Source organism: Paroedura picta, chromosome 3, assembly GCF_049243985.1.
Source record: "Paroedura picta isolate Pp20150507F chromosome 3, Ppicta_v3.0, whole genome shotgun sequence".
Taxonomy (NCBI): Eukaryota; Metazoa; Chordata; class Lepidosauria; order Squamata; family Gekkonidae; genus Paroedura; species Paroedura picta.
The window spans coordinates 96025422-96038503 of NC_135371.1; the positions used below are offsets into that span (position 1 = coordinate 96025422).

The 13082-nt window shown below is 44.9% G+C and overlaps 1 protein-coding gene across 4 annotated transcripts; it reads right to left on the minus strand.

The window, feature by feature from the left end:
* Positions 1–877: 877 nt before the first annotated feature.
* On the minus strand, positions 878–11817 carry GNPDA1 (glucosamine-6-phosphate deaminase 1). Of its 4 annotated transcripts, none has more exons than XM_077326932.1 (7): positions 11663–11817; positions 9394–9523; positions 7385–7486; positions 7038–7220; positions 5274–5458; positions 4043–4217; positions 878–1312 (listed from the first exon to the last, which is right to left on the minus strand). In XM_077326932.1, the coding sequence occupies exons 2-7, from the start codon at positions 9515–9517 to the stop codon at positions 1215–1217; spliced, it is 867 nt and encodes a 288-aa protein (XP_077183047.1). In that variant the 5' UTR covers positions 9518–9523; positions 11663–11817; the 3' UTR covers positions 878–1214. The 4 variants fall into 4 exon arrangements, with proteins under 4 accessions (XP_077183047.1, XP_077183045.1, XP_077183046.1 ...); XM_077326930.1 differs by having other exon boundaries at positions 11613–11798; XM_077326931.1 differs by lacking the exon at positions 11663–11817 and adding an exon at positions 10281–11542.
* Positions 11818–13082: the final 1265 nt, after the last annotated feature.

The following is a 13082-nucleotide window of genomic DNA, read 5'->3' on the forward strand; positions in this document are numbered from 1 at the left end:
AGAGCCTTTACACTAGCAAAGATGCTCAGCCATACCTACAGTATTTCTGGAGGGCAGATACATAAGAACGATCTCAGAGAGATTGTGCACCTGCTCATTAAGGGAGGCGAAAACAATGGGACACATCTTCTTCCACTGCCCTTTGTATTCCATAGCCTGCAGCAAGCTTATCCAGCCACTTCTGGACAGGAAACCATACCAAACAGAGGCAGACTGGTCCAAAGAATTACTCAAGGATGAAAAGTTTAATTCCAGACAGTGAAATTCTGCACGCACATGATTCGAGCCCACCAGAAAGATAAACACAACCCCCATCACCATGTCCTTTTAGCTAATTTTACTGAAAATCTTAATTTTTTAATCTTGTTTAAAAGTTTTATCTGCAACCTGATCTGTGACTACATAAATAAACTTTATTTGAGCTGGATGGATTTAGGGTTCACCAAGTCATGTTTTATGACGCTTGTTCAATTTAATACAGCAGCAGAGGGTGGTTCTCTGCCACTTTCCCTCGTGTGCTGCAGATGCCATTCTCCTCTTTACACAGAAAGAAGACTAGGAAGTCTCTCTGGCAGTTGTCTAGTTGACATTCTGGCTGACCCACACCCACTTACTACCTTCTGGTTGACATGGATTAGAGCGTGCCAAAGTTCATTATTAACAAACCTGCCATAATGGCTACTTCATCTTTGATCTGAGTTACTGACAGCAGTAACGTTCAGATAAAGCAGTGCTTTAGAAATGAGAACAGCAACCCTTATGAATTTCCAACCTTTGTGGGAGAAGGAAGAGGTGTGGAACCTGTGTAAGGGCATGTATGGATTTCAAAGATGTCCAGCTGGTGCTTCCAATGACTTGGAAAGATTTAGCAACAAACTTATCTTTTGGGAAACATCTTTTAATGTAGAAAATTCACAGTAGCAATGCAGCACATAATTTGACACTGAGTTTGTAAGTTAAACAGATTGCTAAATTCTTTTAGAGTACATGCCATGATACAAAATGACATGTTCCTATTGTTCATTTGGCCTTGCTTATTAAAATATGGGCAACCATATTTATTCCTCTTGAAGATTACTGCTTCTACTTGGTTTGGATCCTGATTCAATTTGGTTTTTTTTCAACACCGAGTTTAAAAAAAAAAAGGTTCTTTTGTAGACGAACAAATGGTGGAAATCTTCAACACAAGGTTGTTCTTCCAGAGTCTTAAGAGATTAGTCACTGTAGGGTTTCTTGGACTGGCTTCTTTCTGCTCCCTTTTCTTTCATACTGTACAAGGGATCCACTAACTTGTTGTGAACTAGCATCAAACCTGTTGTCATGGAAAGCATTACATAAAGTTTGTAAAGCAAAATACCTGCCCCAAGGCAAAGTGAAAATGTACCCATGCCTTATTACTTGCTTTCTTTTAAATATATTGCTTAACTCATACTTACAATGTAATTAACAAGTTCCTTTGGAAGACTAATTACCCCTCTCCCCAAAAAAGTTATTTGGATTATGAGGGAAAGAACATATATTTTTTGTACCCCACTTTTACTACCTGAAGGACAAAGTGGCTTACAGCTCTCCCCACAGCAGACACCTTGGGAGGTAGCTGAGGATGAGAGAGCTCCGAGAGAATTCTGACTGGCCCAAGGTCACCCAGCTGGTTGCATGTGGAGAAATTGGGAATCAAACCCAGTTCTTCAGATTAGAGGTTGCTCCTCTTTTTATTATTATTTCAATTTATTTCCTGCCACCCCTGAGACCGACTTGTGACGGGTTATAAAATGTCCACTAAAATCCCCAATAAAACCCCATTAAAAACCAATAGGATGACAAAAAACATACAACGGGAAACCGGAACAAATATGGTGGTAATTACTCCCATCCCCCCAACCAGCCTCTAGTAAGGGGGTGGAAAGAGTGCCATAGATAGCAAATGGGCTAACTGCTGTCTAACACCCGGGCGGGGGGGGGCCTCAACCATAGACTGGTGGAAAACCATACCCTGGCCTCAACCATAGACTGGTGGAAAAGCTCCGTTTTGCAGGCCCTGCAGAATGCTGGGAGCTCCTGCAGGGCTCACAGCTCATTCCACGAGGTAGGGGCTAGGACCGGGAAGGCCCTAGCCCTGGTCAAGGCCGGCAAGCTTCTCTGAGGCTGGGGATGACCAAACAGTTTGAACCCGCAGATTGTTAGGCTCTGCGGGGGGGGGGGGATAGGGCAACAGGCAGTCCTTCAGGTATGCGAGTCCCAGATGGCAGAGGGCCTTAAAGGTCAAAACCAAAACCCTGAACTGGATCTTGGCAGCAATCAGCATCCAAACCAGCTGCCTCAGCACAGGCTGGATATGGGCCCTCCAAGGTGTTCCTGTGAGGACCCTAGCAGCCACATTTTGTACCAGCTGCAATTTCCGGATCAAGGACAAGGATAGGCCAGCGTACAGCGAGTTACAGAAATCTCTTCTGGAGGTGACTGTCACATGGATCACTGTGGCTAGGTGCTCAGGGGACAGGTAGGGCTCTAGTAGCTGAGCCTGGCGAAGAAGGAAAAATGCCTGCCAAGCTACCCTCTTGACCTGTGCCTCCATGGTTAATGAGGCATCAATGGCCACTCCCAGATTCCAGGCCTGGGGCATGGTCATAAGTTGCAGCCCTACCAGGGTGAGTAAGTGTGCTTCTTGACCCACCCCCCTACCTCCCAGCCACAGGACCTGTCTTGGAGGGGTTGAGTTTCAGAGGACTCTGCTCAAGCCATTCAATCACTGCTTACAAACATCTGGCAAATGGTTGGAGGGGGAGGGGGGGAGTCTGAGCGGCCGTCCATGAGGAGATAGTGCTTGGTGGCATCAGCATATTGATGACAGCCCAGCCCCAAACTCTGCACCAGGTCTTAACCATTACACCAAGCTAGTCCTCAATGCTTTGTTGCATTCTAATTTATGGAAGAAAACAAACCAGAGGCTTTTAATTAACAGACCAAACAAGTATTCTGTGCAGAGGCTGTGGTACTTCTCCAGTTGCAAGATACTGGGAACATTCAGTAGAGCCATCCTATTGCTGTCTTCATGCCGCAGTTGTAAACTTACTGCAAGCATCTAACCAACTATTTGTTCAAAATTGGATTTTCACTGTGATGGAGTGGAACTAACATTTTTCACTGACATCCTCTCCACTTTCTGCATATGATTGCAATACCATGCCATAATGTTAAACTTTTGGCTTCTACATCTGCAACCGCTTGCCTGGATGGGTTGGGTGTGTATGTGTGTATTTTCTTCAAGATGGGAATTTGGGTCAGGTAAGTTTTACAGAGTGACATGCATCCCGGCTCATGGGTGTGACCAGCTTGGTGAACCAGCGTAGTATAGTGGTTAAGGGCATCACTCTCTAATCTGGTGAGTTGGGTTTGTTTCCCTGTTGTCCCACACGCAGCCAGCTGGATAACCTTGGACTCATCATAGGCCTGATAGTGCTGTTCTCAGAGAGCAATAATGTTAAGTTTCTCTCAGTCCCACCTACCTCTCAGGGTGTCTGTTGTGAGGAGAGTTTATCAAAAGGAGTCTCAAAGCGGCACAATCACCTTCCATTTCTCTCCTCACAACAGAGGTATAAAAATCTCTCCACACAAGCAGGGTATAAAAATCAACTCTTCCAAAAAAAGAAAAAAAACATTGAGGGAAGACAGAGGTTTCAATCATAGCAAGTGAGAAGATGAACCAGTTTTTTTTTTTAAGGATCAGGAACGTGACAGACGTTGGATCAAACAAACCAAGAGACACTGAAGAACAACGTATTCAATGGTTTTATAGCAAAAAATAATGCACAAGTTAAATATTCATTAAACAAATTGGTCTTAAGAAATATAGGCCTTCTATCAACAGGTCCAAGTTTCCTGAAGATCAATGCACCTACTTTTAATTGAATCAGGGCCATAGGATCTTGTCTGTAAAAATACCCTAGCCACAAGTGTAATGTTCTTAATGTTTAATATGTGTGTGAAAATCAACCTGTTTGTGAATATCACTTGGTTTGCACAGCTTCATCTCACCACCTACCTTGAAAATACTTCACTGTTTTTACTTTAAGTTCGAGAGTAGCATCCTCATCACATACAAAGACAGTACGGGGGTGCTGTTGAAAAGCAGAGACTGTCCACATGTGGTTCACGCCTTCCTCAATAGCTTTGTACAAAGCAAATGCTTTATGTGCTCCTGTGATCAGAATCATTACCTAAATTGAAGGACACACAGAATGTTAGGCTTGTTAGTTTCAGAAACACCAAGAATACCCTTCCACCTGATTTTACAGAAAAGTGTTGTCAGGTCACCAGTGTGGGAAAAGAGAATGGAAGAGGCATTGGGTTTGATCCAGTACTAAATTTCAGCTAGGGGAAAGAGTGGGTTATTCCCTCCAGACCCTCCTCCTACTAGACCTCCAACCTCTGTATTGTTTCTGGGGAGTTTGTAAGGAGCAGCATTTCACACGTCAGTCTAGGTTGCAGCAAGGAGGAGGCTACAATTCACTGACAAACCCCAGTGCCCAGCAGAATTTATGGCTGGATTCAACTGTGATTTGGCATGCAACAAGAAGAGGAGTGGTAAAAGCAGGCAGGGGATCAATGAAGCATTTTATCAATGTTCTTTAATAATTTTAGGGCCGATTCATGCTTAATGTAGTAAGTACCAATTCTGTGGGGAATATCAATGTCAAAGAGACACACCTAGGCATGTACATGGTAGTCCATATTAGACAGGCTGTTGCCTCTTTACAAATCAATTGTTGCAAAACGGAGTATCTCTTAAAGGTACACACATCATAGTCTTGACTACAGTTATCAAGATGGACCACTGCACCAAAGCTCCCTCTCTGCTGCTTTCTATTAAGTTACTATGTTTCTAATCCAGCGTTTCTCAATCCTGAGAAACCCTGAGCTACCATAAGGTACTACAAAGGGCCCTCAATGGTACTGTGGCATGGGGTTTTCAAGATGGTGGCTGGGGAAGAGCCCTCCCACCCTATGAAAGAAAAAGGGTTTTAAAAAAATATTCTACTCTTATTTGGGCAGGCTGACCTACCCTCTCCCAAAGTGGCCAGTGATGGGTGTGGAAGGAGTGAGAAGAGGAGGGCTGTTGGCCATTTAGATATTTGCCGGCCAAGGCTCCTCTCACTTCTGGGAAGTATGGCAGGGAAGTATGGCCAGCTGACATCACTTTCTGGTAGTTGGAAGCCTGAAAAACAATTCAGTGGTACCTCCATGATCAAAAGGTGGGAAAAGTCTGTTCTAACCTCTCGGGCATCCATGACTGTACCCACACCAACTGTGAGAGCCATTGTGGGCACCTTGGAGAGATCTCCATCAAAGAATCTAGCATTAGCTAATATAGTATCCATAGCCAAGGTCTTCACTCTGGTTCTGGACACCAGACTTGAGCCAGGTTCATTGAAGGCAATATGACCATCTGGACCAATACCTGTAAAGGAGACAGTTCAAGGAGAGGCAAGTTAAGCAGAATGAGCGTATAACCATAACAGGAAGGGTTGCAAGTGGGTCTTTTGTCATGACCCATGCTTGTGTACATTTGCTGCTCACCTCCCATACACAAACATTGAGGAGAAAAGCATCCACCTTCAGGAACTGCCTGAAAGAGTAATGGTGCCATTTTTAAAATATCAAGGAAGAAATTAATGAGGTACAGAAGGGGTGATATTCAGCAGATGTTTTCAACAAAAAGACATGGGTTTCTAATTAAAATTGGCTCTCAGACTGGTAGATTTTTATGCAACCAGAGAGTGGACTAAGCTGCTTTCAAATTTAAGTAAACTCCCTAAACTTCCTGTTCAGTATGCCTCCATGGAGTAATCTAATGAACTTTCTCCAGTCTCCTAGCTTGAAGCCCCATCTAAAGCTGATCCCATGACAATCACCAAACAATCTCTTCTTTCCACCCACCACTTCAAGATCATATTGTTTCCTGTTCCATAATTATAATATGTATCAAACTTTCCCCTCATCCTTCTCCAGAAAAAGTCACAAATCATGATCTTTTCTTCTGCAGCCAAGATCAGAACTTAGGCCATGGCTGGGGTGGAGAATCTGTTCTTCCCCAGTATGAGTTCCAGTTTCCTCCAAGCTCATCTCACTTACATGGAAACTTTGCTAATTCATATTGATCATGGAATGGTCAAAGTGCTTATTTATAAGACAGATTTAAAATGGAGTCACAATATTTATGTGGACTGGTTCCCAAGCAGCAGCTTCAGCTCACACTCCCTCAGTTTTAAAGGAATTTGCCATAAGTAACTTGAGAATATCACCTACTAAAAATGTTTCATACTCCAAAGACCACAAGACATGAACTGCACTAATAACAGGATAAGTTACAAAACATGTGCAGGCCTACCACCCACTTAGAAGCAAGTCCCATTAAAGAAGAGTTTGTTCTTATATGCCACTTTTCTCTACCCAAAGGAGTCTCAGAGCAGTTTACATTTGCCTTCCCTTTCCTCTCCCCACAACAGACACCCTGTGAGGTGAGTGAGGCTGAGAGAGCCTTGATATTACTGCTCAGTCAGAACAGCTTTATCAGTGCCATGGTGAGCCCAAGGTCACCCAGCTGGCTGTATGTGGGGGAGTGCAGAATTGAACCCAACTCGCCAGATTAGAAATCTGCACTCCTAAACTGGCACTTATTGAACCCCTAAGACTTGCTCATCAGTAAACATGAATAGGATGACTGTTTAGTGACTGTTGCTCTGTGTACTTGAACATACAGTTACAGCAAACCACATACCAGTTTTCCTATTAAATATCCTAAATCTGTTATATGCACACACATAACTTTATTTAGCTTCTTTTGACTTACTGACACTTCTTGCAGCTTAACATAAATTGCCTTCATTGAAAAATATATTAGTTGAGCTTTGAATGTTATGTGTGGGCATGACTGATCTTGGATGGCACATGCAAATCACCACTCCCTGTTCCAGTGGCAGAGTGATTAATACACATGTGCAGCCTCACCCTTCTTCCCCACTCTTTCAGAAGTTCACCTCCAACAAAGAGTTCAATTCCTCCAGCTGCCTTGATTTTTTCTTCAAAAGCCTCACATTCTGCTTGCAGGTCGGCTGCATTTCCATCCAAAATGTGAGTGTTTTCAGAGGAAATATCAATGTGCTTGAAAAAGTTGTTCCACATAAAGGAATGGTAGCTTTCTGGGTGATCCCTTGGAAGGCCTGTTTAATTAAGAAAGCTCAGTTACTGTAACCACCACAAGTGCAATCTCTGCACTGAAATACAGAATTATGGTCTTATTTATTTAAAGCATCCAAATGACATATGAGGGTTCAGAACTGTAAATATTTCTTCTCCCTGCAGTTCTTTACATTAAGCAACTCACCTACATATTCATCCATGTTGAAGGTTTTCACATATTTGAAAGAGAGATCTCCATTCTTGAAATATTCTATTAGCTTTTTGTAGCACCCAAGTGGAGTACTTCCTGGATGAAAGAAAGCAGGGTATGCTCCCATGAGACCTTCTGCACAGTACAGTAACATGCATTTAATGTTGCATATCCAAACTCATGTAGCTTTAATGCCAATTCCATCTGCTTGATCTCACACTGTTTAGAACTTTTGCCATTCTCTGCAAGGCTATATTGGCACTCTGGTTTCAAGAAGTTTCTCTTTAAAGTGTTTTCAGTTGGTATCAGTGGAATAGTCTTCCAAGTATTGGCACATCAGGAGAATTAAGCCAGTCATCTCATGTGTACAGTAAGAACACAAGAAACACCCTGCTGGATCAGACCAATAGTCCATCAACTCCAGAAACCTGGCTCACAGCCAGTTCCTCTGGGCAGCCAACAACACAGCATAGAGGCCAAGGCCTTCCCCAGATGTTGCTTCCCAGCTCTCAGATTCATAGGCTTAGTGATTCTGAATGTTCCCCACAGCCACCATGCCATTAGTCAATGACAGACATCCTCCATGAATCTGTCTAACCCCCAAACTGATCCTTGTGAGACGCAGCACTGAGGCTGTTGGCTGCCCATGCAGCCACGCAGCAGTAGCCAGCAGCGAGGGGCACGAGTGCTGGAAGTGGCTTCCTCACCACCCAGGAGCCATCTGGTGGCGAGGCTGGGTAAGCGGCTAGCACATGCGTCATGGAGGTGGGCACTGTAGGGGCTGGCCCAATCCGGACACGCCCAGCTTTGCTGAGTGCATCTGGATGGGGCTGCTGGAGTGGTGGAAGCACTAGACAGACAGGAGCTTCCTGTCCCAGACAGCACCCGGACAGTCGGCTCCTGATCCGGACAGTGGCACTCAGATGGCCCTTTCAGAAATATAAGAGGAACCTGTGGTAAGGATATATAAACACAATTTAAAAAGTGTTTTAATGTTTGTTTGCCATGCTGGGAACTCTTATGTTGGATGAGAAAGCAGCATAAAAATGTTTCAAATAAAACTAGATCATTCACGGCATTTAACATGTCCACATGATGGCCTTTCCTGCTAACTGATCCTGATAGTACTTTGGCTGTGGTTTCTATGTGAGGATGGTATTTGTAAGATTCAGTCCAAGACAACTGAGTCACTGGATTGTTAAAGAAAGAAGGTTAACTGGTTGGGCATATGAAAAAGGTCCATGTGGATCCCACATCAAATGTGATGTGATCCCAAGCGTATACACACCAATGCTTTCTGAGCAGGCCAGTGGCTTGGATCCTGCAATCCATCAGCTGAAAGCTCTGATCTTCCTCCCTCCCAGCAACCATTTCTGAATTCAGGAAAGTTATGTGATTGTAGACCACTCATGAAGTAACAGCCATGAGGGTTTGGGGGTTTGCAGAGGGGAGGAGAGGCAAAATAGCGCTCTCTTGCCACATCTATGCATAGAGATCCACTGAAAGAAGAGGAAGAAGAGAGCAATTATTCCAGCTGAATCCAATAACTCTGCGAGTAAGCTTTCTCAACATCAGAAATTGCTGCTGGCAGGAAATAAAAGCTTGGAAGTTCAGTGATCCTCACACAGTCCTTGCGCTAGATCCTACCTTATTTATTTTATTTATATTTATTTGTAATTTCTTATCTGCCACTCTTGAGAGTCATCTTGCGGCTGGTTACAATGAAAAATAAAAATCTTACAAAGATAAAACAATAAAAACCATTCCATATTCCAGCAGTGAGGAAAAAGTAAAAAACCCAACCCAACCTCCTCCCTTACCCCCTCCAAATGCCACAGGGAAAGGGTGCTTCCAATAAATAGTAGTGGCACCCTGCAGAAGTTGGCATACCTTGTTTATAATATGTTGGCTGAATGTACAAGTGGAGTAAAAACATTTTAAATAGCAAGTCAGAACTGAGGTGGCACCTACTACAAAGCCCCATAAGCTGGTTTGTAACTCACCTGTGGGAAGCCCAAGAGTGAAATATTTGCTTGGACCAGGGTTAAACTGGATGATCCGATTCCTAATGTATTTTGCAGCCCATTCACTGGCTTGAGAATAGTTCTCTAAAATAATGAGCTTCATTATAACCTGAAAATTCGGAAAAAGGTTGTGATTACCATACAACATGACTAGGGTAAGGAGGACAGAAGAAAGAGGAGGTTTGATAAGTTCACACCCACTTAAGTATCACTGATTCTCTTTGGGCTGATCCTGCGTTGAGCAGGGGACTAGATGGCCTGTATGGCCCCTTCCAACTCTATGATTCTCAATACCACTACCTAGCCAGTATTCTGTTTTATTTCCTTAGCAGGAAATGGTTGTTCCCAAGAAGCTAGCTTTGGAGTATCTTCAGGTAAGGAAAGCCAGTGTGTGTAAAAGCAATTTGAACTACAATGCATTCACATTTCTGGTTTCTGATCTATTTGAAAAGCTCAGCATACAAAACAGAGTTCTGCAGCTGAGAAGAACCACCAATTTCCATCTCTAAAAGGCTTTCCGTCTAACAGGTAGTCAATTCAGTCAACAAAAAAACTAACAGTATGAATTTCTTGTGCTTCTCTCCTTCCTGTGATCTGGAGGCCCTTACCTGTGGGGAGACTTATGAGTTCTCTACAGCTTCGAGTTTTCACTGTTGTCTAGATGCATGAAGCCTCATTCAGGCATTTCAAGTCATGCTTTGCAGATAGCAGCAAGAATTCTTCATCATCACAAAGTATATCATTCAATAAGGCCATGATCTCCAGAGCAAACAGACTACAAGGCTTTTCAGGTTGAAAGTCCACTCCTGTCCAGATATCATGAGGGATATCACAGCACTGCAAGTTTATTACCTGTGATCTCTTACCAGAAAAGTCACTTGTAGGCAGGCAGGCAAGGCAAGCATTTCATGCAGTAGACGGGGTGCTTAGTTGCAAGCAGGCCTGCCTCCCTGCAAGAAGGAGGGATCCTTCCCTTGCAGTGGGTAAGCACCAAACACTGCTGTTTGAAAAAAAAGGGGTGAGAGAGGAGGCTTGCTGTTTATTGACAATTAATCCCATTGTCAGCTTGGGGGATATGGCTTTGAAATGTGACCAAGGGCAGCACAAACACTGACTAGAATGAGGAGATGCAAAAAAGAGAAGAGCTGGCTTTTGTATAAGGTGACCAGATTGTCCCACTTTTGAAGACAATCTGGGGGTACCTGGCAAATTGTACTTATGTTGAAATTAAAAAATATATATATTACAGTACTATTTTTGCGTTCTATGAAACTTTTTGTTGCTCCATATAGACCAAATTTTTAACAAGAACCCCCCCCCCCCGGTCAATGGTATCCCACATTACCAATGTTAAAATCTGGTCACCTTACTTTTGTACCTTGCTTTCACTACCTGAAGAGGGGGGGGGGGGGACGAGACCAGCAATCAAAAACTACTTGTCTGAAGTCACTATAAAGCAGGCTCCTTTCTGCCACATCTCTTCTTTCTACGCATCCACTTCATAATCACCCCTTTGCCACATACTATTGGTCATACCGGTACCATCCCCTTCCCTCAAAAATCCACATAGAGGGTGTTTATCCCACTTTATCATCCCAAGAGACAGGCAAAGTGCTGATCTCTCAATCCATCCTGACCACCAGCTGCAAGATGTAGGTTCCCTCAGCCCTATTGCTGGGGCGGCCAACACCATCCTCCTGCACCCGCAGAAAGGAGAATGTGAGGTTGCAAAGCATCTTTGCTATCAGCAGCACATCGCTGTATGCTCCATTTCAAAACCAGCCACCAAACAAGGCTCAAGCACAGATTAGGCACACACATTCTCAGCCTCCTGTGCATGAGATAAATCGGCAGAAACACCCTCAGGTTTTTCTAGGCGCGCTGACTCCAAGCAGGGGACGCTGACGACTTCGACAAGCTCCTAATAGAAGCCCCCAACTCAAGTGGGAACGGCGCCTTTTAGATGCTACGGGAATCCAAGACCAGAAACAGAGTAAGAACATAAAAACATCATAGGGAAACAGGAAAAGGAAGTTTCGCAAGCCAGGAAAGAGAAAGCGAACCCTTCCACGCGCGCTCAACGACGCAAACGAGCGACCCTTTTGCAGCAGGCTGAGGACTCGTGCGCCGTTCAGCAGCCCGCAGAGCGCTTGTCGCTTCCGTGCCGGCAGAGAACAACGCCTAAGAGCAACAACAACCTGTAGGAGCCCGACTCTTGCTTGAATCCCGCCGTCGGCGCAAAACTCACCGCTGTGTAGCGACTTCAGACGATCGTCTGCCGCGACACGCCTCTCGGCTGAGCTCATTCGGTCACATGAGCGGCGGAGAGTCGGTTCAGCAGAAGAGCTGAGCGAGCAAACCACCCTCCAGCTGGCCACGGCGCCCCCTGCGACCGGACTCTGCCCTCCTTTGGCCCCCGGAAATGCCGAACTCCAGGCGGATCGTTCCGCTGCGGCCAGAGGCATTTCAGCCTCTGTGGAAACGGAGGGCCTCGTCTGGCACTTTTCACGAAAAGCAAATGAAGGCCTGCTTTGTTAAGCAGCTTGTATGGTCCAGTTTAGGTGAAGTGAGCCAGAACTTGAAAGTGAAGCAGAGTGAGCCACCTTGTGCTGTTATAGTTAAACAAAGTTTGGCCCCTTTAATACCAGCCAAGTTTTATTCAAGGTATAAGCTTGCGTGTACACAACACGCAATAAATAAATGAATAAAACTTTGTTTTAAAAGGGCCCTTGTTTAAAAAGGCCACTGGCCTCAACGTTGTTCTGCTGCTGCTTCAGACCAACCTGGCTACTCGAATCTGTTATAGTTGGGCTCTCAATGACCGTTTATCCACTGGGAACTTTACTGCCCCAGCTCCCATGCGGGAGCACAAATTGGGGACGCATGAGATGCACCGAACCAAATGCTCCCCCGTGTGGGTGCAGGAAGAGGTGGGGCAACCTGCCACGACTAAAGCTCTAGCTTGCAGCCCAGCATGAAACCTCCAGTGCATAAACGGTCAATCTGAGGAAGGGAGGTTTGACTTTTAAAAGTGTATGGGGTGAAACTCTTATTGAGGTGTGGGTAAAAGTAGGATCTAGAAAATTTCAAATGCATCCTCATGAATTCATATTTTTACATTGAAACGAAATAAAACCACCTTCATTCTGTTGACCATGTCTACTTAGACAATAGTCAGCACCACAAAAATCATGCATCTACAGCATTGTGGTGCTGCAATGGGGCAAAAATGTGGCTGAAATACATGAGTCCTCATGATTTTTGCACTAGATTTATTTATTATATTTATACTAGTAATCAAGCCCGCTGTATCTAAATACAGCGGGCGCTAGACCAGGGAGCCCCCGGCAGTCGCGCAGAGCGCGGCTGCCGGAGGTTCCCTTTGTGGGCAGCCTGAAGCAGCCTGAAGCTCTGTGCGGCTGCCAGGGGCTCCCTTGCCGGCGGCCTGACGCGTCGGAGGCGGACGCGTCAGGCCGCCCTCAAGGAAGCAACTGCGAGCCGCGCTCTGCGGTTGCTTCCTTCAGCAGGCTGGGAATCGGCCGGGCCAATGGTCTGTCCAGAGGAAGGGGCCAATCAGGCCCCTTCCTCATCACGGACAAAGCCCTCCCCCCAAGGGCTTAATGAATTATTTAGTCCGCGGCGCCCGTGGCACCGCGGGCGTGTTAAGG

Bases quoted from the DNA above. Each gene is read 5' to 3' on its own strand.
- GNPDA1 (XM_077326930.1), bottom strand. From the start codon at position 11,720: ATGAGCTCAGCCGAGAGGCGTGTCGCGGCAGACGATCGTCTGAAGTCG. The intron at 7,487-9,393 runs GTGAGTTACAAA...TCTTTCATCCAG, and splicing joins CACTCTTGGGCTTCCCACAG to GAAGTACTCCACTTGGGTGC. The intron at 4,218-5,273 runs GTTAGAACAGAC...CCTTCAATTTAG, and splicing joins CAGTCATGGATGCCCGAGAG to GTAATGATTCTGATCACAGG.